The sequence below is a fragment of the Schistocerca nitens genome, chromosome 5, assembly GCF_023898315.1.
Source record: "Schistocerca nitens isolate TAMUIC-IGC-003100 chromosome 5, iqSchNite1.1, whole genome shotgun sequence".
NCBI classification, from domain to species: domain Eukaryota; kingdom Metazoa; phylum Arthropoda; class Insecta; order Orthoptera; family Acrididae; genus Schistocerca; species Schistocerca nitens.
In genome coordinates, this window is record NC_064618.1 from 465,856,918 (window position 1) to 465,884,283 (window position 27,366).

Here is a 27,366-nt window from a genome sequence, read left to right on the forward strand (position 1 = left end):
AAATTGCAAACTGTACTAAAGTTCAAGAAGGCAGCGATTCACCTCTCCATATCTCTTGTCAGATGTAGTTTTTGTGGCTCCCATAATCGCTTAAAGAAAATATGAGGCAAGTTTCCTCGAATACCTTCCCATTCTTCCCTAGTCTCCGTATGTGATCTTTCACTATTGAGCTCATTGTCAATGGGATGTTAAATCTTGATGTTCCCTGATGTTCCTTCCTTCTGTTAGATAATCAGATAATTGGTAGAAGAAATGGCAGATGAAGTATGTTTTTAATTTCATTTAAAATGATAGGGATTTCCAGTTTCTTGCTTAATTTTTTATGGGAACTTGTTGAATACTTCTGCGTCAGAGTACATAATTCCACTCTGAACTAGAGATGGGCAAAACTGTTGTTTTCAGAGATTGGATCAGAACTGTTCACTCCCTGAAATGAATTAGCTCTTTTTCATGACTCACCACTCATTTACAATAGAAAATAAATGGAAGGCACATTGCCCTTTAAACTTGGTTTATTCCAGTACTACACCTGTATTTTGATCTTATTTGATCCTATTTTGAAGAAACACAGATAATGAGTAAGAATTTTGTATTGTTTATTGAAATTTCCACGATATGACAAAGTTTTTGATTATTGATTTATTTTGCACTATCGTGGTTTTTTGGGTGATCGGAAAATGTTGTAACTTGAGATTTACATTAACAATATATTTGGCTATAATGTATTAAAATTTCATTAACCTCATACAAATACATCGCAAGCCATATATTTTTAAAGTGAACGTTTCCTTCCGAAGACGCCTAAAATCGCAAAATCCGTAGCAGAATAAGAAAAAAATATATAAATTTGACTGTAAAACGAAAGTGCTGCATATAGCCTTACGCAGAATAAAACAAGGAAAATATTGGTGTATCACATTTTGCGATACGTTTATCGGTTCGCTCGTAATTAAAGCGTAAATTCGAGTGTCCATAATAAAAATCCTATGGTAAGAGGAGTCATCAGCAACCTAATCTAATCAGTTTAAACAAATAAAAATAAAATAAAAACGATTGATGTATACATAACATAATAATGTAATATACATAGCGGTATTACTACGAAGAACAATATCCAGTGGGGACGAACTCCGATGCAGAGGCGCTGAGTCGAGCAGGTCGAGCCGCGAGCTGTATTGCTGCATGAGCTGAGACCGCAGAGACCAGAGTGACACCTGAGTCGCTTTGCTCAACGCTCTGGCTAGAGTCGAGACGGTGGGGTGAGCGTTGAGCGGGCGAGTTCCGAGGGTGGGGGGAGCTCACCCGCTCGGAGCCAAATCGTCCGTTCCCTTGCGAGCAGGTTTTTGCAAGTAGTTCCTATGTTATCTGCTAGGTGGCTCTCTGTCCTGTTGCTCGCATCAACTGCCCAGAGGGCAGGACGTGCGACTGAAACGATCGCCGACAGAGTGCGATGCGAAGTTAAGCTGCGCCAGACACTGCACGCGGCAGACGACGCACAGAGACGGCACGGCATATGTGAAACACAAAATCCAATGGGGCACTGCACAATGCAGGCAGCCAAGGTAGAAGCAGGGCAGAGGCCGGCGCTGGCTGTGTTGTGTGGCGTGCAGTGTGCTCTGACCAGCAGACGCGCTGCTGATATGCTCCGTCTCTCTCTCTCTCTCTCTCTCTCTCTGCCGTGGGAAACGTTTGGAGCTACCGTTCTTTTTTTCTGAATCACTGATTGTTCACTCCTTTGAAAGATTCAACTCTATGAATTAGTTCAAGAGCGGATCCCCCATCTCTACTCTGAACCCTTGATAAGAAGGGAAAGTGTACATGAAAATTGTTGTTATGTCTTGTACATTGCTCAGAAGAATTAGGGGGACATCAGTATCAGTGTCCAGTATGTGTTGCTTCAGCAATGAAGCATACGAGTGTGGGATTTGTGTCTGTGTTGAGACGCCATGATCGGCCTCATTTGAACTCTTCCGTAGGGAGGGTGAACTTGGAGTTGGAGTGGCTGCTTAGGGCGGATATAGGGTCCCATATTGGTTTGATTCCTGTGGATGCTATCGATAGGTGGGACTACACTAGGCATGGCCTTCGCCTCAACAGGAAAGGGAAGGGAAAACTGTCTGGGTTGATTGCAGAAAACTTAAGGGGGGACACTGGCACAAATGGTAAAATACCAGTGGTCACAGGTGTCAGAGGGATGCCTTTTTTAGGATAAGGAAGGGGGAAAGAAAACGAGTTTTAAGAGAGATTGGCAGACACACTCAGTTTGAGAAAACCGATGAACAGGAGTCAGATTTTATCATACAGCCTCCATTTAAACAGTGTTTAAAAGAAAGTAATCATAAACTGCCAGTTCATCTTCGCCCTAGCAGTTACAATCCCATTAGTATGCATTATCAGTTATCTTTATTACACCAGAACATTCCGGGACTTAGAAATAAAGTTGATGAACTACTCATTTGTATCGATGAAATGAATTCATCTAACCAAATTGACATTATCTGCCTCTCTGAACATCAAGTGACCACTGATATAGATATGTTAGACATTTCAGGATTTAAGCTAGCTTCCTACTTCTGCAGAGTAGATATGGATGGATGGAGGAGTTGCCACATTTATAAAACTGCCATAAATTCAAGAACATTGAAATTAATAAATTCTGTTTAGAGCAGAATCTAGAAGCATGTGCAACAGAAGTAGAGTTCCATAACAGATCCTATATAATAATAACTATTTACCGAGCACCTGCAGGAAATTATAATCTATTCTTAGATCATCTAGAAACTCTTTTGGGTTATTTAACAGGAAGAAACAAAGAAATTTTGATTGCTGGTGGCTTTAATACAGATCTTCTAATGCAATCTTCCAGTAAACATTCACTGCAGTTAGTAATGTTGTCTTTCAATCTAACTCACACTGTAAACTTTCCAACTAGGATCACTAAATCCTCAAGGACAGTCATTGATAACATTTTTATAGACAAATCAAAGGAACAAAATCATATCATAAAACCTGTTATAAATGTACTATCAGATCATGACATGCAGCTCCTTGTTTTAGATGTAAATTCTAAGCAGATTATCAAGACTGCTAAATCTGAGTACAGGAGAGTAGTCAATCAACCAAAAATTGAGTGTTTTAGAAAACTGCTCAAAGATATGAACTGGAAAGATGTTTATAGTGCTCATGACATGAATGAAAAATATAACACATTCATGAACAATGTCAGTACCATGTTTGAAAACTGTTTTCCTCTCAAAGTTACTCAAATTAAACAGAAGTCTATAATAAAACCATGAATTACACAAGGAATAAAGATTTCCTGTAAGACAAAAAGGAAAGGTATCTGTCGACCAAGAATAGCTCCAATGCTGATGATTTAGCTAAATACAAGGAATACTGTAAAACATTAAAAAAAGTAATTCAGACGTCTAAACAAATGCACTACGAGAAGAAGATAGCAATGTCAGGGAACAAAATAAAAACAATATGGGATATAGTGAAAGAGCAGACTGGTAGAACCGGAAAGGAACAGGAGCAAATAGCACTAAGGGTAGATGACACATTAGTCACTGATGGGCATAGTGTGGCAAATCTATTTAACAAGTACTTTATATCCGTTACTGATAGAATGGGACTTTCAGGATCAGTAAATAATGCCCTTGAATATCTGAAACTAGCCTTCACAAATAGCTTCAAGTACATGAATATATCACTCACTTCACCAAAAGAAATAACTTCCATAATAAAATCTTTAAAAACAAAGCATTCTAGTGGTTACGATGAAATATCAATAAAGTTAATTAAGGCATGTTCTTGTGAGTTTAGTACAATTCTAAGTTACTTGTGTAACCAGTCAATTATAACTGGGACATTTCCTGACTCGCTAAAATATGCAGATGTTAAACCTCTATTCAAGAAAGGGGATAAAGAGATACCATCAAACTACAGACCGATTTCACTTTTGCCAGCATTCTCAAAAATTTTAGAAAAAGTAATGTACAGGCAGCTGCTCAACCATCTGACCACAAATAACATATTATCAAGAACACAGTTTGGATTTCTGAAGGGTTCTGATATCGAGAAGGCTATTTACATCTACAGTGAAAATGTACTTAATTCATTAAATAACAAATTACAAGCAGCAGGTATTTTCTGTGATTTGTCAAAGGCATTTGATTGTGTGAACCACAACATCCTTTTAAGTAAATTAGAATTCTATGGTGTCACGGGCAGTGCTGCAAAATGGTTCAAGTCATACCTCACTAACAGGAAAAAAAGGGTGTCAGTGCAAGGGACTAGTGAATTAAGTCATCAGTTATCATCAGAATGGGAAGAAATTACATGTGGTGTCCCACAAGGATCCATCTTAGGGCCATTGCTTTTTCTTGTGTACATTAATGATCTCTCATCAGTTACACTGCCAGAAGCAGAGTTCGTTTTGTTTGCAGATGACACAAGTATTGCAATAAATAGTATGTCAAGTGTAGTTCTAGAAAGATCTGCTAATGATATTTTCATGGATATTAATAAATGGTTTAAAGCCAACTCACTGACATTAAACTTCGAAAAGACTCACTATATGCAACTCAGAACCTGTAAGAGGTTTCCACCCAGCATATGCATAAAATACGAAGAAGAGCAGATAGAAGAGGTTGACAGTCTTAAATTTCTGGGATTACAACTTGATAATAAATTCAGTTGGGAAGAGCACAGCACAGAACTGCAGAAACGCCTTAACAAATCTGTATTTGCAATTCGAGTGTTAGCAGACATAGGCGACATAAAAATGAAAAAGCTTGCATACTTTGCCTACTTTCATTCCATAATGTCATATGGTGTAATATTTTGGGGTAACTCTTCAAGTCAAACAAAAGTTTTCAGAGTCCAAAAGCGTGTAATACGTATTATTTGTGGAGTAAATTCACGGACGTCCTGTAGAAACCTCTTCAAAGAACTGGGTATACTAACTACTGCCTCTCAGTATATTTACTCATTAATGAAATTTGTCCTAAATAATATATCTCTTTTTCCAACAAACAGCTCAGTTCATACATACAATACCAGGAACAAAACTGATCTGCACAAGGACTTAAAAGCACTTACTTTAGTTCAAAAAGGGGTCCACTACTCAGGAACACTCATCTTCAATAATTTGCCAGCAAACATAAAAAATTTAGTTACAAATAAAAATCAGTTTAAAAGTAGCCTGAAAGACTTACTAGTGGCTAACTCCTTCTACTCCATTGACGAATTTTTTAATAGAAACAAATGATGTATATATTCATACTATTAGTATTGTTATTTCAGCTTTAAAAAAGAAAAAAAAATTGACATGTTCCACATCCACGAGGATCTCCTCAGCACGGATCTATGGAACGAAAAACTAATCTAATCTAATCTAATCTGTTTTGATACAAGCATTATCTGTGGTCTTATTATATAGCTTGAGATCTTCACTGTCAGTGTATATGACAGCTAAAGTCATTCACCATGTATCTGCTGTGTTGTACTTTGCAGTATCAGATGACCCCTCAGTACGAAGTGATTACCATTGTCCTAGTGTATCTCCAACTGTCGTCCCTCGGTTGTGGACATACTTCAGGGAGGCAGGTCAATACACAAGGCGAGTTGGACAAGGTTGCTGATGCATTACAGCCACACGTGAAGACTGATACCTGGATACCTGGCCATCTCTGCAGTGCGGCGTCATATGTCTACCGCCAGAACACTGCAAGTCAATCTCACAAAGGCCACTGGAGTTGCTTTGTCTGATCAGACTGTAAGGAACAGATTATGAGGAATGACCTTATGACCTAACCTCCTGCTTGACTTGCCAACAAAGCACAGCTCACCTTTATTTGCATTGTTCCCAGTCACTGGCGAAACTTGTTATTTACAGATGACTCCAGATTTCCTCTTACATAAGTTGATGTCTGTGTTCGGATGTGGAAATGCCATAGTGAGTGGTACCTGTCAAATGTTGTCCATACTACAGTGAGGCAGGTCAGTACACAAGACTGATACCTGGCCATCTCTGCAGTGCGGCATCGTATGTCTACTGCCTGAGCACTGCAAGTCAATCTCAGAAAGGCCACTGGAGTTGCTTTGTCTGATCAGACTGTAAGGAACAGATTATGAGGAATGACCTTATGACCCAACCTCCTGTTCAAGTACCCTGCTTGACATGCCAACAACGTGCAGCTCGCCTTCATTTGCATTATTCCCAGTCACTGGCGAAACTTGTTATTTACAGATGACTCCAGATTTCCTCTTACATAAGGTGATGTCTGTGCTTGTATGTGAAAATGCCATAGTGAGTGGTACCTGTCAAATGTTGTCCCGTAAATTGACAGATTCAGCAAGTTCCTATGATGATGTGAGGAGGCCTCAGTGTTGACAACCATGCAGATCTTGTCATTGCCCATGGCCACCCTACTGCCAAGAAATAAGTCAACCAGATATCCTTTTGGACATGTTGTGGCTGCTGCGTATGGTGGTGGCCTTGAATTCCTTTTATACATGATAACCCCTGTGGCGGTCATCACGGGGGATGTCTTCGACAATGAAGCAATGGAATGACCAGCAGAGAGTTCTAACCTAAATCTCATCAACCACGTATGGGACATGCTCAACGGACATGGTCGTGTTTGTCCTGTTCCATCACAGATTTTCAAGGGCTCTCCTTGAAGAATGGGAATGGATACCACAAGGTGACCCCCCTAGACTTACGTGGAGCATGCCACGTATGTGTCAGGCAGTGAGAAACACTCACGGAGAGATTATACAGAACTGAAGCTCCTAATGTTCGATGAAAAGCACCCAGTGTGACATGATGAATGATTGTTTCCACTTTGTTTTCTACATCTGTTTGACACTTCAGTTCTTGTCATATAAATGAATAAGGTTGTAATGATGTTTTGTTGTGTACTTAATTTGTGAAAGATAGAAGTATAATTTGGTAACATATCTAACCAGGTATTAAATTGTAAGACATTTCCAGGGGCAGATGTGGACTCTGACCACAATCTATTGGTTATGAACTGTAGATTAAAACTGAAGAAACTGCAAAAAGGTGGGAATTTAAGGAGATGGGACCTGGACAAACTGATTAAACCAGAGGTTGTACAGAGTTACAGGGAGAGCATAAGGGAACAATTGTCACAAATGGGGGAAAGAAATACAGTAGAAGAAGAATGGGTAGCTCTAAGGGATGAAGTAGTGAAGGCAGCAGAGGATCAAGTAGGTAAAAAGATGAGGGCTAGTAGAAATACTTGGGTAACAGAAGAAATATTGAATTTAATTGATGAAAGGAGAAAATATAAAAATGCAGTAAATGAAGCAGGCAAAAAGGAATATAAACGTCTCAAAAATGAGATTGACAGGAAGTGCAAAATGGCTAAGCAGGGATGGCTAGAGGACAAATGTAAGGATGTAGAGGCTTATCTCACTAGGGGCAAGATAGATATTGCCTACAGGAAAATTAAAGAGACCTTTGGAGAAAAGAGAACCACTTGTATGAATATCAAGAGCTCAGACGGAAACCCAGTTCTAAACAAAAAAGGGAAAGCAGAGAGGTGGAAGAAGTATATAGAGAGTCTATACAAGGGCGACGTACTTGAGGACAATATTGTGGAAATAGAAGATAAAGTAGATGAAGATGAAATGGGAGATAGGATACTGCGTGAAGTGTTTGACAGAGCAATGAATGACCTGAGTCGAAACAACATTCCATTAGAACTACTGACGGCCTTGGGAGAGCCATTCCTGACAAAACTCTACCATCTGGTGAGCAAGATGTATGAGACAGGCGAAATACCCTCAGACTTCAAGAAGAATATAATAATTACAATCCCAAAGAAAGCAGGTGTTGACGGATGTGAAAATTGCCGAACAATCAGTTTAATAAGCAACAGCTGCAAAATACTAATGCAAATTCTTTACAGACGAATGGTAAAACTAGTAGAAGCCGACCTCGGGGAAGATCAGTTTGGATTCCGTAGAAATATTGGAACACGTGAGGCAATACTGACCGTACGACTTATCTTAGAAGAAAGATTAAGGAAAGGCAAACCTACATTTCTAGCGTTTGTAGAATTAGAGAAAGCTTTTGACAATGTTGACTGGAATACTCTCTTTCAAATTCTAAAGGTGGCAGGGGTAAAATACAGGGAGTGAAAGGCTATTTACAATTTTTACAGAAAGCAGATGGCAGTTATAAGAGTTGAGGGACATGAAAGGGAAGCAGCAGTTGGGAAGGGAGTGAGACAGGGTTGTAGCCTCTCCCCGATGTTATTCAATCTGTATATCGAGCAAGCAGTAAAGGAAACAAAAGAAAAATTCGGAGTTTGTATTAAAATCCATGGAGAAGAAATAAAAACTTTGAGGTTCGCCAATGAAATTGTAATTCTATCAGAGACAGCAAAGGACTTGGAAGAGCAGTTGAACGGAATGGACAGTGTCTTGAAAGGAGGATATAAGATGAACATCAACAAAAGCAAAATGAGGATAATGGAATGTTGTCGAATTAAGTCGGGTGATGCTGAGGGAATTAGATTAGGAAATGAGACAGTTAAAGTAGTAAAGGAGTTTTGCTATTTGGGGAGCAAAATAACTGATGATGGTTGAAGTAGAGAGGATATAAAATGTAGACTGGCAATGGCAAGGAAAGCGTTTCTGAAGAAGAGAAATTTGTTAACATCGAATATAGATTTATGTACCAGGAAGTCGTTTCTGAAAGTATTTGTATGGAGTGTAGCCATGTATGGAAGTGAAACATGGACGATAAATAGTTTGGACAAGAAGAGAATAGAGGCTTTCGAAATGTGGTGCTACAGAAGAATGCTGAAGATTAGATGGGTAGATCACATAACTAATGAGGAGGTATTGAATAGAATTGGGGAGAAGAGGAGTTTGTGGCCCAACTTGATAAGAAGAAGGGACCGGTTGGTAGGACATGTTCTGAGGCATCAAGGGATCACGTATTTAGCATTGGAGGGCAGTGTGGAGGGTAAAAATCATATAGGGAGACCAAGAGATGAATACAGCAAGCAGATTCAGAAGGATGTAGGTTGCAGTAAATACTGGGAGATGAAGAACCTTGCACAAGATAGAGTAGCATGGAGAGCTGCATCAAACCAGTCTCTGGACTGAAGACCACAACAACGACAACAACAATCTAATCCTCATTTATTCCTCAATGAAGTGTGGTAGATGCCTGAAGTTATGTTCCACTAATTCTTTTGTGCAGTGTGTTTTTATTGTGGAAATAAAATTTTAGCTGAATATGATCTTTTGTTCTCAGCAACAGAAACTATTAAGAATTAAATGTATTAGGAAATGAGTGTAGCAGTTGCAACACCCTTAAAAAGGTACCTGCAAGATGTGTGACTATCTCAAACTTCCTGGCAAAATAAAAATGTGTACCAGACTGCAATTCGGACATGGGACTGTTGCCTTTCACAGTCAGGATCTCTACCGACTGAGCCATGCAAGCATGATTCATGACCTGCCCTTACATCTCCACTTCTGTCATGCTTGACAGCTCAGAAGAGCATTCCATAAGAAAACACGGAGTTACAAGAAGGCAATTCTCTTGCCCTTAGATAAATAAACTGAGAAGTACAGCTAAGAGCAAGGCACAGTTTATCACTGTCATTTTATCGTACTATCGAGTGCCTGACCAGTTGTGAGTTGTCTGAGGACTCTACCCTTAAAAATATGATCTAAATTGCATCTTTGAAGTGTTTCATTGTAAAATTCACACAGAGACCACACTGTGCTGAAAATGAAATTGCAAACAGAAATGAGATCTTACTGCCTAAGACATTGCTTGTCATTATCTTCGAATCATGTGTCTGCCACTAGAGGATAATTCCTCTATATATGGAAAGCAGATTTCCAGTTTGTGTCGTGATTTTGATGCTTATTTACTGTTATGGTCACCATTGCTCTTGCAGTTTTATTTTTTCCCAATTATGTTCAACTTTCAGACATTGGTGTAATCCATAAAACGGAGTTAAAAATGCTTTCCCATGTCATTAAAGGTTTGAAAAATGAAATACACTGTGCTCCCATGGAGCTAAAGAGCATTGACAAAACAGTGTATAATAAAGATACTGGACACAGCATAGAACTACGTTTACTATAATTTTATATACATAAAATCTTTGGTATTTATAAAAAAAATAGTAGTCCAACATTAAGATTTTTTGTATGTTCCATGAATCCATACATTGCTGAGATTGCTGAGATCACTCTTGATGTGGAGTGTATTAAGATTTTGATTACATACATTTACATGAATATTAAAATACCATTTACTACTAAACAGAATTACACACAGATACTGCAGTATTACGAATAAAACAATAAATGATCATTATCTTACTCTTACATGCTGACATGCTCAGAACAGTGTGACAAACACAGTTGTTACCATATTACAGAGCAATATACAGGGTGACCCAAAAGACAGTTAACAATGGAAAATTCAACACTTCACAGAATAACATAGCTAAAAATTAACATGTTCTTGAAATGACACAGTATTTTATTGAAACAAAAAAAGTGCACAAGATGACCAACAGATGGTCATCTATGGTTTTATATGATACAAAAGCAATAATTAGTATAACAGTTGATTTTTAGTGAAGACAGTAATCTTTATAACAAATGCTCAGGATGCCAGCCATCAGTCATCAAAAGTATCTGTAGTTGAAGGACCATGTTGTGAACAGGACTGCACAGCGTATCAGTAAGTCTGGTGAGAAACTGTCATAAAATTTTGTCTTTTAGCATCCCTAATGACATTGGACAGCCATGGTAGATGTGCGACTTCAGGTAACCCCAGAACCAATAAGCACACGGATTGTCTAGAGACCTGGGAGGCAAAGCATGAAAGACGTGATGGCTCAGCACGTGATCCTCACCAAATGATGTGTGCAGATCTTTCACACACATAGGAGTATGAGGTGGAGTGCCATCCTGCATAATAGTTGTGCACCTTTCAGCAAGTATTTATCAGTCAGACTAGGGATGGCGTGATTCTGTAACATATCGGTATACCTTGCACCCATCATGTTGACAGTTTGAAAAACAGTGCCCTACGTTTGTTTGAAGAAACAGGATCTGATCATGATGGATATAGTAAATCCACACCACACCCTGACTTTCTCGTCATGTAGTGGGGTTTTCACCACAGTTCTAGGATTTTTGGTAGCCTAAATTCTGCAGTAGTGGGTGTTGACAGACTCTCAGTGTGTGAAATGACAGACCCTCAGAATGTGAAAGGGACCTCGTCAGTCCACAACACGCTAGACAACCAATTGTCATCTTCCCCCATTTTTTGAGGTGTCCACACCATAAATGCTCTCCGCATCACAAAATTATTGGCTGACAGTTTGTTTTGTACACTATTCTCAAGCGGCATCAATGACGTGTTGCTGTCCAGTGCCTTCTGTTGGCTGGTTCTTGCACTAAAACCCCATGTAATGCCTGTTGTCAAGTTTTACCTCTCTACCTTCATTATTCAATGAATTAGTGCATTTTCAAATGTTAACGGACTTTTTGGTCACACTGTATGATAAAAATCCAAATTCACACTTTGCAGTTGTCATACTGCTGGACAATATACATGGTGTCCCTCCTAACTTGCCACCTTATATATTTCCGAAATGAAACAAAATGCCCTTGGTTTGGGTTGCATCTATGTCAGGGGCTGACTCATTGGGCAGGAACACACACTTTCAGCATAAAGTTAGGCTTTTTAAATGGCACATGTATGTTTCTTTCTTCTAGAGGTACTATTGGTGACAACAGACTTGGTTTCACTGTTCTAAACCTCATACCTTTAGAAATGCGCACCTTTTAAAGGATGGCTACAGCGCCACGGCTTTTTGCGTAATGCACTGAACAAAGGTTGCCTACAGTAGGCTTTAGGACAGTACAGGCAACCTGTTTTACAGCATTAAGGTGGAAACTGTGGCATTGTTTCCATTGTTTAAAGTCTTAAGTATTCCAGAAGGTATGAGATATAGAGCAGTGAAACCAAGCCTGACATCACTAATTGTACCTCTAGTTTTCATTTTGGTAGAAAAAGTATTCATGTGTCATTTAAAAAAAAAAATGTAACTCTGTGTTGAAAGTTACATTTGTTTATTCATAAGAATTGTGTATTCCTGTCCATTATATGAGCCCCTGACATTCATGCATCCGTGACGAATTGCATTTTTTATATTTTGTTTCAGCTCAAGAATATATGAGGTGACAAAGTTAGGTGGGACACTGCGTATATTAAAAATTCATAGACAAACTATACAGTGACTAAATGAAAATAACTTGATCAGTGTAAAACATTTGTGTTAACATTTGACAGTTATTAAACTGTTTAGCTATATCTTTCCTTCAGAAAGCTTCCCTTCATGAATTCCTCAACAAGCTAGAATGGGTGATGTAAGAGAAATTGGGAGAGTTTAGTTTTGAAAAGGGATTCTTTATTCCTTAATTTTTTTTAAGTTCGTTGAGAAGACAGTTGCTAACTAAAACGGTAAACTATAAAAACAGAAGGTGAACAAAGTTGAAATGAAAAGCTTTTGATTCCTGTACAGAAACCCTTCACTTTGCTTACAGTCATATATTAATAATGGAGAAAATTTCAATACACTAATATAAAGCTGATGTCAGTGAATGAGATGGAATGCAATCTCAGCCTTTCAGAGCTTGAGATGCATCTTCAAATTCAGGAAAAAATATTTGGGTGATCTGTAAGGCATTTAAATAACAAATTATGATTATGGAATGCTGGATTGTCTAGTTCATAACTGTCATTATTCTGGTTGTAGGATTAACTCCCACGCCATATTTTGATATTCTTAGCATATTGCTGAGAGCTTTAGAATTCAAATCAGGTATTTTTTTGTTAAACTGAAGTAAGAAAGGGAGTTTTTGCCTTCGTTGTACATTAATAGATTTGCACAGACCGATAGCAGATGAGAAATAAGCTGCACAAATTCTTTTCTGTTGTCTTTATCTCTTGTTGGAATGTATGTTGATGTAAAGTGAAGAATTTGATAAATATGTTCAGAGTTTCATTTCAAGAATGTGAAACCATTCGGATAATGTTTCCTCCTTATTTTAAACAATGTTTTATGTTAGCTTTAATTTTTACTAATAAAATGTTTTCTGTCGCAAGGTGGAAAATGCATCACTCGAAGATGGAGGGCTGTATAGATGCCATATAAGCAATATTCAAGCTGAGGTGTGGTCAAAGGAAGTAAAAGTGACAGTAAGTCAGGCACATTCATAAATGTAGTCAAAACTGGATGTATAAATGATCCTTTTAATGAGTCCATCTTGATTGTTTTATAGGTATATCCTGAACCAAATGCTGAATATGAGATAGGGAGACAGCTGCTACCAAGAATAAGAGGTATGAATTTTTTATTTCCTCCCTATCAAGGGTATCTGATATTTTGCCATAAGCAGAGTTCTCCTTATAAAGTATACAGCAATATGCCAAAAATAGGGAGCAGAAGTAAAGTAATGCTCATATGAGTTTTCTCAGTTTTCTTAAACTGTTTCTTGTGAATACAATTAAATAGAACCTTAGGAATTACGCAGAATCTTTTCAGCATTTAATGGTATAAGAATTATATCAAAATATGGAGAATAAGGAAGTCCATATGTAATAATCACCAAAGAAAACATATTTTATTAAAAAAATTGGAATTGTTGAACTAAAATTAAAAATATTTCATCTGTTGTGACTTTTGTATGATGGCAGCAAGAAAATTGAATGTTTTAGTTGTACGACATGTGTGTTGTAAATATTCTTCAACTATTATGGGCACTAGGTTGAAGGCAAAATAAAATTCTTTGAACATTAGTGTGGAAGAGGATTGATAAAATGCAGTCCTAAGATACTAACAAAAGGGAGACTATGCCATTGATTCATACCATTAAAAATTCACTCATGTGTTTATGGTTAAATGACAGGCTTGTGAAATTCTGTTCACCATGTCAGATCTTGCAGGTTGAGGATTTTGCTCCTTTGGGCGTCCTTCACTTGGTTGTGGCATACTCAAGTGGGAATGCTCGAGTGGACAGGCTATGGTGGAATCAGGCATCATGGGGAGAGGGCGGCAGAGACCACCAGGTCTGGCTCTGTGTGTACATAAACTGTTGTTGCTTCTGATTTGCTCCCTTCAGCTGACGGAAATATACTCACAGCAATTTAGGTATGCTGCAGTCAGAGCAATTTAGCTATGTTGCAGATGTTCATTCTTGCATAGTAGTGTCTAATTGTGATATCATTATGATCTATAGGAAAAGAGCTTGCTTGAATCAACAATAAAAGTTTGGAAACAATTAAAAGTTTTGCAGAAAAATTAAGTAACAACCAGCTTTTATAATGATATACATGAAATGTATTCACCATTGCAAATATGGATAACCATCAGCTTTATAATGGTATGACAATGTTGAAAATTTGTGCCAGACCAGGACTCTAATCCAGATTTCCCACTTGTTGCAAGCAGTTGCCCTACCATGCAGCTGTCCGAGCGTGACTCATGGCCAGACCCAAACTTCCATATGTTGTCAACCATGTGCCTACAACCTGTACTCATACATCCATTATGTATATTACCGTATGGGGGAGACATATTACTTGAAAGTCACTCACCTGGTGTCACCTGATAAATGGTATTTTGCAGTGCCTGTGTTATTTCAAATTACGATGCAATGTTTCATCAGACATGTAAGCATGTCCGAAAGAACAGGCACTGCAGTGACTACAGTTGTCATGAAATACATGAAATGTATTCGCAGTTGCAAATATGGACAACCATCAACTGTATAATGGAATGATGACAATGAAAATTTGTGCATATTTATAATGATGGTCAGTCTTGGAATGAAACATTACATTTCTGTTTTTATAACATCATATGCCGTATTGATTCAAATTTAAATGCATGAATGTTACCATTTAACAAATTAAAAATCTAACAAAAATGAAATCATCTCCAAATTATTCTCTGGTAGCATAATACTTTCAATAAATTGTCAGGTTATCAGTCACTCATTTTAGATCAAATCTGCTTCACCTAACCAAAATTAGGTCCCCTGCTGCACTAAAATTTCTTTCGCTAGCTACATTTGAAGCTGGAACATAAAATACTCTTTTTTGCTAAGATAGTCAGCTTGGGAAAGAGAATACTGTTACACTTCAACCACCCAAACAGATCACCACCACCACCATTCATTCCATTTTAGTACAAGTTAACCTCACCGGCTGATTGATTATCTTATGACCCACAGTACTGGAAGTGTATCCGCACAGAATTGCATCAGCAATCCAAAAACGAGCATACCAGCAGAAGTGCTCAAACCACAAGCAAATCAGTAGTGCAGTTATGCAGATGTATGTGCATTCAGTGACTAAATCCCCTCCAGCTGTGATTTTAGAAGTGGAGACATACAACCTGCCTGTTGCATCCAGTGGACTCTGAAACGTTTGTTTACTTAAGGAATGTAGGTTGTTATGGGAACAAAGTGATGGAAACTAAAACAGCTTGAATGCCAAAGAACTGCATGAATATAGCTTTCCTCAGAAATGAACATAACCAATTGTTGTTGTTGTGGTCTTCAGTCCAGAGACTGGTTTGATGCAGCTTACCATGCTACTCTATCCTGTGCAAGGTTCTTCATCTCCCAGTACCTACTGCAACTTACATCCTTCTGAATCTGTTTAGTGTATTCATCTCTTGGTCTTCGTCTGCGATTTTTACCCTCCACGCTACCCTCAATACTAAATTGTTGATCCCTTGATGCCCCAGAAAATGCCCTACCAACCGATCCCTTCTTCTAGTCAAGTTGTGCCACAAATTTCTCTTCTCTCCAATTCTATTCAATACCTCCTCATTAGTTATGTGATCTACCCCTCTAATCTCCAGCATTCTTCTGTAGCACCACATTTCGAAAGCTTCTATTCTCTTCTTGTCTAAACTATTTGTCGTCCATGTTTCACTTCCATACATGGCTACACTCCATACAAATACTTTCAGAAACGACTTCCTGTCACTTAAATCTATACTCGATGTTAACAAATTTCTCTTCTTCAGAAATGCTTTCCTTGCCATTGCCAGTCTACATCTTATATCCTCTCTACTTCGACCATCGATAGTTATTTTGCTCCCCAAATAACAATACTCATTTACTACTTTAAGCGTCTCATTTCCTAATCTAATTCCTGCAAGATCACCCAATTTAATTTGACTACATTCCATTATTCTCGTTTTGCTTTTGTTGATGTTCATCTTATATCCTCCTTTCAAGACCATGTCCATTCCATTCAGCTGCTCTTCCAGGCCCTTTGCTGTTTCTGACTGAATTACAATCTCATCGGCGAGCCTCAAAGTTTTTATTTCTTCTCCATGGGTTTTAATTCCTACTCCAAATTTTTCTTTTGTTTCCTTTACTGCTTGCTCAATATACAGATTGAATAACATCGGGGAGAGGCTACAACCCTGTCTCACTCCCTTCCCAACCACTGCTTCCCTTTCATGCCCCTCGGCTCTTATAACTGCCATCTGGTTTCTGTACAAATTGTAAATAGCCTTTCACTCCCTGTATTTTACCCCTGCCACCTTCAGAATTTGAAAGATAGTATTCCAGTCAAAATTGCCAAAAGCTTTCTCTAAGTCTACAAATGCTAGAAACATTGGTTTGCCTTTCCTTATTCTATTTTCTAAGATAAGTCATAGGGTCAGTATTGCCTCATGTGTTCCAATATTTTTACGGAATCCAAACTGATCTTCCCTGAGGTCGGCTTCTATCAGTTTTTCCATTCGTCTGTAAAGAATTTGTGTTAGTATTTTGCAGCATTGGCTTATTAAACTGATAGTTCAGTAATTTTCACATCTGTCAACACCTGCTTTCTTTGGGATTGGAATTATTATATTCTTCTGGAAGTCTGAGGGTATTTCACCTGTCTCATACATGGTCTCATAGATGGTACAGTTTTGTCATGGCTGGCTCTCCCAAGGCTATCAGTATTTCTAATGGAATGTTGTCTACTCCAGGGGCCTTGTTTCGACTTAGGTCTTTCAGTGCTCTGTCAAACTCTTCACACAGTATCCTATCTCCCATTTCATCTTCATCTACATTCTCTTCCATTTCTAAAATGTTGTTCTCTAGAACATCGCCCTTGTATAGACCCTCTATATATTCCTTCCACCTTTCTGCTTTCCCATCTTTGCTGAGAAACTGGGTTTCCACCTGAGCTCTTGATATTCATACAAGTGATTCTCTTTTCTCCAAAGGTCACTTTAATTTTCCTGTAGGCAGTATCTATCGTACCCCTAGTGAGGTAAGCCTTTACATCCTTACATTTGTCCTCTAGCCATCCCTGCTTAGCCATTTTGCACTTCCTGTCGATCTCATTTTTGAGGCGTTTATATTCCTTTTTGCCTGCTTCATTTACTGTGTTTTTATATTTTCTCCTTTCATCAATTAAATTCAGTATCTCTCCTGTTACCCAAACCTTGCTGTGCTGGTACTGCGAACAGCTGAAAGCAAGGGGAAACTACAACCTAATTTTTCCCAAGGGCATGCAGCTTTACTGTATGGTTAAATGATGATGGCGTCCTCTTGGGTAAAATATTCCAGAGGTAAAATAGTCCCTGTTTCGGATCTCTCGGGCGGGGACTACTCACGAGGACATTGTTATCAGGAGAAAGAAAACTGGCGTTCTACGGATTGGAGCGTGGAATGTCAAATCCCTTAATCAGGCAGGTAGGTTAGAAAATTTAAAAAGGGAAATGGATAGGTTAGAGTTAGATATAGTGGGACTTATTGAAGTTTGGCGGCAGGAGGAACAAGACTTCTGGTCAGGTGAATACGAGGTTATAAATACAAAATCAAATAGGGGTAATGCAGGAGTAGGTTTAATAATGAATAGGAAAATAGGAATGCGGGTAAGCAACTACAACCAGCATAGTGAACACATTATTGTAGCAAAGATAGATACGAAGCCCACGCCTACCACAGTAGTACAAGTTTATATGCCAACTAGCTCTGCAGATGACGAAGAGATTGATGAAATGTATGATGAGATAAAAGAAATTATTCAGATAGTGAAGGGAGATGAAAATTTAATAGTCATGGGTGACTGGAATTCGATAGTAGGGAAAGGGAGAGAAGGAAGCATAGTAGGTGAATATGGAATGGGGGGAAGAAATGAAAGAGGAAGCTGACTGGTAGAATTTTGCACAGAGCATAACTTAATCATAGCTAACACTTGGTTCAAGAATCATAAAAGAAGGTTGTATACATGGAAGAAGCCTGGAGATACTGACAGGTTTCAGATAGATTATATAATGGTAAGACAGAGATTTAGGAACCAGGTTTTAAATTGTAAGACTTTTCCAGGGGCAGATGTGGACTCTGACCACAATCTATTGGTTATGAACTGTAGATTAAAACTGAAGAAACTGCAAAAAGGTGGGAATTTGAGGAGATAGGACCTGGATAAACTGAAAGAACCAGAGGTTGTAGAGAGCATTAGGGAACTTTTGACAAGAACGGGGGAAAGAAATACAGTAGAAGAAGAATGGGTAGCTTTGAAAGACAAAATAGTGAAGGTAGCAGAGGATCAAGTAGGTAAAAAGATGAGGGCTAATAGAAATCCTTGGGTAACAGAAGGGATATTGAATAACATAACCAGTAAGTGTTTTTAATTGTGGCAGTCTTTACAAAGTGAATCAGTAACAGGATTATTTTGAAAATTAATTTTATTGAACAGCAATACATTCTGAATCCGTATACAGCGTAGTGCTATTATAAACTATTTGCAGTGTCTTGACTATGTCAGCAACTCAAAGAATTTACTATAACACTTAAAAGGTATATCCATATTTTATATCATGTCACATGCACAAAACTTCTCAATTTTCATTTTCAGTGGTGTGTCATGGCTTATAATCTTCAAGTGGATATTGAATTCTTGAAATTCCCTAACTTTTCAGACTGCTGCATAGAGATACAGTCTTCCAATTGTTGTTGCCCAAACTAATTGAAAGTTCGTGCTCCACGTCCATGAGAATGGGCTCAGATGTTCCCAGAGTCATTCTGAAATAGCTGTAGAAGCTAAGTGGATGATTACTTAGTGCTTCTCTTCTTTTATACAGTACATTAATGTGTTCTTCCTCATTTTCATCCATCTCAGCCTTTGCCTTAGCAAAAGGTAGTTTTCACAAAGATAGAGGTCAACTGTAGATTAGATCTAATTCTAAGGCAAATCCTAGAGAATGTGATTAAATTTGGGATTGGTACACATCACCTCTATATAGACTTCAAAGCAGCATACAGTAGTATAGATAGCAATAAGTTATATCATGTCTTGGTGTAATTGGGAATCCCACAAAAACAATTGGTAAGGCTAGTGAGAAAGGCAACGAGCGAGACATGAAGTGGCACAAGCACTGGAAGAGTGACGTCTGATACACTATACATAAAAAAAAGAAACAGGGTACTGCTAGGAAATACACTGACCTGTCTTCTTTTTAATGCTGCCCTGGAGAAGGTGGTGAAAGGTGTAAAAATTTTGAGCTGGGGACAATCTTCCATAAATCAGCACAGATATATAATTATATGGATGACATATAGTGGCAAGTACCTGAAAACCAATGGAGAAACATTTGTCTCCCTTGAACAGGTTGGCAGGCACATTGTATTAAACATCAGCGAGCAGCAAGCAAAATACGTGGCTGCCAGAAAGGCAGTCAAGGAAAACATACCAGCCTCAGTAACAGTGGGATGGGAAACTACACTTTTAAGGGAGTTAAGCAGTTCAGGTATCTGAGTTTTACAATCACCTACTCAAACAACATGTCTTAAGAAATCAAACAGAGACAAATAGCAGCCAGTAGAGCATATTTTGCTGTAACTTTATCACCAAAGCTCTAGATTTGCAACACCAACCTACTCATCTACAAAACTCTTATTAGATGATTGCTCACATATGCCTTGCAAAACTGGTACCCCAGCAGCAAAAGGTATTTAAACGCTTGCCGCATTCAAAATAAAAATTCTTGGAAGAATCTTTGGCCCAATTTGTTAAACAGGAGTATGGAGAAAAAGACACAGGGGTGTACATCATTCATGAAGACCCACCTATCAGAAGGATAGTGAAATCATCCAGACTGAGATGGTCTGGGCATGTAGCATGGATGAGTAATGTGGAAGTATCCAAAAAGTTATTACAAGGAAATCCAGGAGGACAGAGAGGGTGTGTTCAGCCAAGGATGAGACGGGAGGATGGAGTCAGTGAGGATCACTGCAAAATGGTTTATAGAAATTGGAGTGTTGTGACAGTGCCACAACATTTAACAGTGCCGCCACGACAGTACGCACAAACGGCGATAGAGGCGCTCCGCAACTCGGCTGAGCGCGGGAGCGCCACCTAGCTACGAACGGTGCCGGCCGCATGTCACGGCACGGCAGTCGAATGAGAGATACTCAGTTGTTATCATGTAACCAGCTATTGTTTCTAAGTGAGTGTGTTTGAATATCCACGCAAATATTGGTGATTAAAGGTTATAACACTTTTTGGCGACGAGGTCAGATATTTTCACTGCGTTGTGGATTTTGTGTTCGTGACGGGGCAGACATGGAACAGCTTATGCAAGCGCTCATTGAACAACAAACACAGCTGACGGCTGCTATTCAGGCACAACAAACACAGCTGTCAGCTGCTATTCAGGCGTTGTCGACGTCGCTTACTCATCGTCTGTCTTCCTCTTCTCCGCCTCCATTCCCTCCTTAGGACGAGGTCGCTGAAGACTGGGAGGATTATGAGAAGCGTTTGCGGCAACACTTCTTGGCTTTCGGCATTGTCGACGCTCCTATGTGTAAGTCGTTATTTCTATCTTGGGTCGTTGCCGCCCGCGTGGCGTTCTACCGGTGTCGTAAACAGCCCCATCAATCTTATCGGGCTTGGGCGGCAGAACTACATGGTCTGAATAGGAAATGTCAGTTTGTCACGGACACTCATCATGAGTCTTATGCTGATTCAGTGGTTAGGGATGCTATTCTACGGCTTGCTCCTGATAAAGAAGTTCGGCAACGTGCCCTACAACTGCCAAACCCGTCGTTGTCGGAAGTTCTAAGCATCGCTCAATCATTTGAAGTGTCTCACGCTGCTGGCGCGCAAATAGATGCATGGTGTGATGTAGGCGCTGTACAGTCAACTTTCGACACGGACAATTTGCCTGTTTACCAGGAGAATGAAGATGTGGTGGCGGTTCACTCGCGTAAACAACGTCGCGTTGGGCCGCAACGCTCGCAGCGAAAACAGCAACCACAGAAGCAGGTTCGTTCCGCACTTCCTTCTTGTCCACGTTGTTTCGTACAGCATGACAGGGCCGCGTGTCCAAAACGTTGGGCCACGTGTAATTCATGTAGGAAAAAAGGCCACATTGCTTCTGTGTGTCAGTCCCCTAAAGTTCCTGTCGACGAGGACGAGGCATCGGACATGGATGTTAACTGTGTGCTTTCTCAAACAAATAAGTTGTTTGTTACTGTTCGTGTTCTGGATAAAGACATTCGCATGCAAGTGGACACTGGCTCTGCAGTAACTCTCATTAATTCTCGCACGTATTTGGAGTTGGGCTCCCCTCCCTTGTCTCCAGTTACGCGAAATCTGAGAGAACTTATAATAAACAGAAAATTCCTATCATTGGCCAGTTTGATGCTTCCACTGCCTACAGTTCTGTTGTTAGGCCCCTCACGTTTTATGTGGTGGATCATGTGGGCACTGAAAACCTGTTCGGTTATGATGCTTTCCAGTTGTTCGGGTTCTCCATTGATGATGATGTGCACCTCATATCTGAGGATATTCCGTATCAACAGCTGGATGGATTGTGTTCTGAATTTTCGTCCGTGTTCTCTGCTGGTCTGGGTCGTGCCAAGGATTTTGGAGCCCACATTACTCTTAAACCTACAGCTCGCCCTAAGTTTTTCCGGGCACGCCCTGTTCTGGTGGCGTTGCGTGCACCTGTCAAGGCTGAGATAGACAGGTTAACAGCTTCAGGGATTCTCCTTCCTGTTACCTCCAGTGAATGGGCATCGCCAATCATGGTGGTTTCTAAACCAAACGGGAGTCTGCGATTGTGTGGTGATTTTAAAGCCACCGTCAACGCTCAGAACCTCATTGACACTTATCCTCTTCCCCGTCCTGAGGAGTTATTTACCAAGCTCGCTGGGGGCCACTTCTTTTCCAAACTTGACTTATCGGAGGCGTACCATCAGTTGCCGTTGGATGCTTCTTTCAAGGAATTTCTCATCATCAACACTCCTTGTGGGTTGTATCAGTACCAGCGGTTACCATTTTTCAGCGGTTTTTGGAACAGCTCACGGCTTCCGTTCCCAGCTGCATCAACTATCTAGATGACATTGTTGTCACGGGGGCCTCCACTGAGGAGCACCTTCGCAATTTACGTTCACTGTTTCGGGTTTTGCATTCGACTGGGTTGAAGTGCAATCTGGACAAGTCACAGTTCTTCCAACCCTCCATTGTGTATCTTGGTTTCCACTTGTCCCGTGAGGGTATACTTCCTCTACGTCAGCACGTTGCGGCCATTAACGCTCTACCCCGGCCGTCTACGGTCAAAGACCTTCAGGCGTTTCTAGGCAAGATTGCTTATTATCACAAATTCATTCCATCCGCGGCGGCGGTAGCTCATCCTCTGCATCAGCTGTTACGCAAAAACGTCCCTTTCTGTTGGTCCGACGAGTGTGAGGAGGCTTTTGTCCACCTGAAGGCTCATTTGCAGTCGGCGCCTTGTCTTGCCACATTCCGTCCGGGTCAGCACTTGGTTCTGGCGACTGACGCATCACAGTATGGTCTAGGGGCTGTTCTCGCCCATCGGTATGAGGATGGCTCAGAACGACCCATCGCCTATGCTTCCAAGACCCTCAACGATGCGCAGTGGCGTTACTCTCAAATCGAAAAGGAGGCGCTTGCTATCATTTATGCTCTAAAAAAGTTCAGCGTTTTTTTGTATGGTTCTAAGTTTCACCTCATCACCGACCACAAGCCGCTGGTCTCTCTGTTCAGCCCATCGGCATTGCTTCCGGATAAGGCAGCTCACCGCCTGTAGCGTTGGGCCTTATACTTGTCTCGTTTTCACTATGAGATTCACCATCGCCCCACGGCCCAGCACGCCAATGCTGACGCATTGTCGCGATTGCCGATGGGCCCCGACCCGGTTTTCGATCGTGATGAACGACTCCGTTTCCACATTGATGAGGAAGAACGTCGTGCGGTCAAGGGTTTTCCACTTACAGGTACGCAAGTCACGTCGGCTACTGCGCAGGACCCGGTCCTGCGTCAGGTGATCGGTTTTGTTCAACAGGGTTGGCCGGACAGGACCAAGGGCCGGGCATCAGATCCCCTTCGCAACTACCATGCCTTGCGCCTTTGTCTGTCTGTTCGTGATGGTGTTGTTCTTCTGGCCATGGATAGCGCATCTCCACGGGTCGTGGTGCCAACCTCTCTTCGCAAAGATGTTCTCAAACTGTTGCATGAAGGCCATTGGGGGATTTCTCAGACTAAGTCCCTGGACCGCAGGCACGTTTATTGGCCCGGTATTGATTCGGACATCGCCCACATGGTTGCTGCGTGTGGTCAGTGTGCTCAACAACTGGCTGCACCTCGTACAATGCCCTCTCTGTGGCCTGATCTGGCGCAGCCATGGGAACGGATGCATGCTGACTTTGCCGGCCCCTTCCTCGGTACTTATTGGCTACTGTTGATTGATGCCATCTCGAAGTTTCCGTTTGTTGTTTGATGTCCGTCGCCCACCACTGCAGCGACGACGCTGGCTTTGTCCGAAATCTTTGCGCTAGAAGGTCTTCCATCCACGCTCATCACGGACAATGGCCCTCAGTTCTCTTCGCAGGCCTTCCGTGATTTTTGTACTGGACAAGGGATTCATCATGTTACAGCACTGCCTTTCCATCCGCAATCGAATGGGGAGGTCGAGCGCCTTGTCCGCACTTTCAAAAGCCAGATGAAAAAATTCCTTAGTGATTTTTCCACAGATGACGCTCTGCTGCAATTTCTGAGTTCTTATCGCTTCACGCCTCTGGGTGATCGCAGCCCTGCTGAACTCTTGCATGGCCGCCAACCGCGCACTCTACTGCACCTGCTTCACCCTGTCAGGCCTTGTGCTGTGTCCCCTAGTGCGGGAAAATACTCGGTGGGCGCCGACGTGTGGGCATGAGGGTATGGATCTCGCCCTAAATGGATTCCAGGGGTGGTCAAGGCTCTTCGCGGCCTCCGGCTTTGTGAAATACATACGGACGATGGCATGGTTGTTCGCCATTATGACCAGATGCGCCCACGAGTGGTGGCCACACCGGTGCCACCGCCCCTTCGGTTCGCCTCCACCAGCCCGAGAAGCCAGTCCTGTCGCTGCTGCCGATCTACCGTACGTGTTGATGCAGCCGACGTCGCTACCACTTCAGAGTACGCCGGAACCGGCCCCAGTCGCGACGCCGCCTTCTCCGGGACACATCTCGCTGGAGCACACCCCCAGGTCCACGACACCTATGGATGCTGCTCCGGAGTTTTCACCCATCATCTTGTCCAGGAGGCACGTTCCACGCACGAGCTTCCGTCCTGGACATTTTTGACCATACTCTCGTGTCTCTCTGCGGGATCTTCTCGGGGCCTCACAAGAGTGTCTCCGCACTGTCCATGTCTCCACGGAAGTGAGTGTTTTTTTTTTTTTTTTTTTTTTTTTTTCAAAGGGGGAAAAGTCGTGTGACAGTGCCACGACATTTAACAGTGCCACCACGACAGTACGTGCAAACGGCGATAGAGGCGCTCCGCAACTCGGCTGAGTGCGGGAGCGCCACCTAGCTACGAACGGCGCTGGCCGCATGTCACGGCACGGCAGTCGAATGAGAGATACTGAGTTGTTATCATGTAACCAGCTATTGTTTCTAAGTGAGTGTGTTTGAATATCCACGCAATTATTGGTGATTAAAGGTTATAACATGGAGATCCCTAGCAATGGACTGAGATAACTGGTGGAAAATTATTGAAGAGGCCACAGCTTATAATGAGCTGTGGAGTCACAAAAGTATGAAACTAAGTAGGTTACAAATACATGACATTCTGAGTACGAACATCTGTGAAATCGTCTGCTTCTGTCCGTATATTGCTAGTTCGTGCCAGATAAAAAGTAAATCACATCTGTAACATACCAAAAATAGTTAAATGATACAAAAGTTTGTTTTGTTTGTGACGTATGTTGTTGAGAAATATGAAACATAAAACCAAGTCATATGCAGTGTGACTGCATTGAAATTTAAATGCGACTCATTTGCAGTTTCCACTCTTCCTCCTCCCCCAGCTCAGGCAGCGTGATGTGGCAATTATGCCAAAATCTTGGTCATCCCTGATATAGACTATGCATTCCTGTTTAGGTTTTTTTAGTATCCAACAGTTATTCAGTTTCCATGCCCAACCAGCGTATCAATACACTGAACACATCAGAGATATCTAGGCTACATACTCTGTCCGCAGCTTGCTCCCATGTGAGTGTTGCTATAGCTGTAGCCGCAAGCGTGTAACATGCAGCCAGGCTCTGACATGAGTATGCCAGTAAATACTGCAGCCCAGCTCTTGCTAACCAGTCTGCCACTAATCTTTGAAGCCTTTAGTTATCCACCATTGAACAGTAGGTTTACGACCTCGCCTGTCTTACATTTGTGACTAGGACTGATCCCTGGACTGTATACACTTGAGATGACTTGGTTACAGTCTTGACTTGTTTTTAGGTAGCCATTCACTCTGTGAACTCTGCCATCATCAACCTCAGGAACCACTTCTTTGTTGTGCTGGACTTGGTGTTACTGTCAGTGCAAGTGATCATAAACTGTGTTTTACCTATGTGGAGTAGGATAGAAAAGTATTGACGAGTACTTTCTCATCATGCAACTGTCTTGAGTGAGGCAGAAATTGCTGTTATGACTGCTACAAAACCAGCAACATCCAACACCTGAAGTTCCCTCACCTCCCTCTCTGCCATTCACTTGCTATAACAAGGCAGATGAGTTTTGGGAGATGTATTTATATAGTTTTGTTCTTTACTGCAAGGCAGATCAAGTCCTAGACCCAGAATGTCAGAGTGTACTCCTACTGCCTTCTACTAATAAACTGTACAAAGTGGTGCAAAAACTACGCTCACTCTCAGACCTCGGTAGCTTAAGCTTTTAGGGTGTCTGTGGTTTGCTGATGGGCTATTATGGTCACCAAACCCACATAGTTGTAATTAGGCTCAAATTTAACCAGAGTGCCAAGCAACATAAGCAGGTATATACGGCATGGGCTGCGTCTTGCAAGGTGTAGCACGCAAGTGAGATTTTTCTGTAAAAAGTGTACTGCACCATACGCCAAATTATTAAGCTGTTTATAGAGGAGTTAGTGTGAATGCTTTAGAGTCAGCTGGTCTGAACCTGAGCGATGTGCTAAAACACTCATGAAGTAAATGCGTCAACACAACCTGTGTTTCATGAGTCTTCTGATGTCAGTGTTGTTAGTATTTGCTGTTGTTCTCTACAATCAACTGATGACTTCTAGTCAGTGTCATTGCGTGATTTACTTAGCACCCATTTGCCCAGTAGACCAGCAACATGGGATTCAGTAGTTGCGATCCTCCACCCTCTTCATCAGTAGAAGCGCACAGTTTCCTCCCTATCATGTTAAAGGGTCACTGAAAAGTTCAGTCCATCAAATTGTGTCCCAATTACAGCCCATAGGAGCAACAGCATCACTGCTCTTTCTGTGACGTCACCTTTTTTGCATGCCACAAACCAGGGCATCTGCTGAGTGTCGGCCTCAGCCAACAACAACATCAGCCATCAGCACACTGCATGCTATCTTGTCATTGCCCATAGCAGCAGCAGAGAGGATGTAGAGGCTCATGTTGGAACTGGGCATTAGTGGAGCAACAGTGGATTTCCACTTGGACACAGGGGTGGCCATGTCTCTGATTAATGAGGACATGTATCAGGGCATTGACTTGCCACAGCTATAGTACCCTCAGCGCAGAGTGGTGACATACAATGGCCAGTCAGTCTCAGGGCAGGGTGTAGTGCCTGCACAGCCTATAGCTTTTGTCTGAGCTGGTGCAAGCTCATGGTTTGTGTAGTTGCCTCAACAAACGTAGTTCGTTTGAGGCGAGTGTCAAGTTGTTGGGACATATGTTAAGTAAAGAAGAGCTAACTTCCTCACAGGATCATGTGGTCGCAGTCACAAATTTACCAGTTCCTAAGAAACTGAGAACTCCAGTTGTT

General features: G+C 41.2%; 1 protein-coding gene across 4 annotated transcripts in view; it reads left to right on the plus strand.

Annotated features, from left to right (window-relative positions):
• The window catches only part of LOC126260895 (mucosa-associated lymphoid tissue lymphoma translocation protein 1 homolog), a 143,689-nt gene that overhangs the window by 45,435 nt on the left and 70,888 nt on the right, over positions 1 to 27,366 (plus strand). For all 4 annotated transcript variants that reach the window (XR_007546658.1, XM_049958346.1, XM_049958345.1 and 1 more), the window contains 2 exons: positions 13,190 to 13,282; positions 13,366 to 13,426. Coding sequence is in view for 3 of the 4 variants with exons in the window: in XM_049958346.1 (XP_049814303.1) it covers positions 13,190 to 13,282; positions 13,366 to 13,426 (154 nt within the window). In the remaining variant the exon portion in view is untranslated. The remainder of the gene's footprint in view (positions 1 to 13,189; positions 13,283 to 13,365; positions 13,427 to 27,366) is intronic.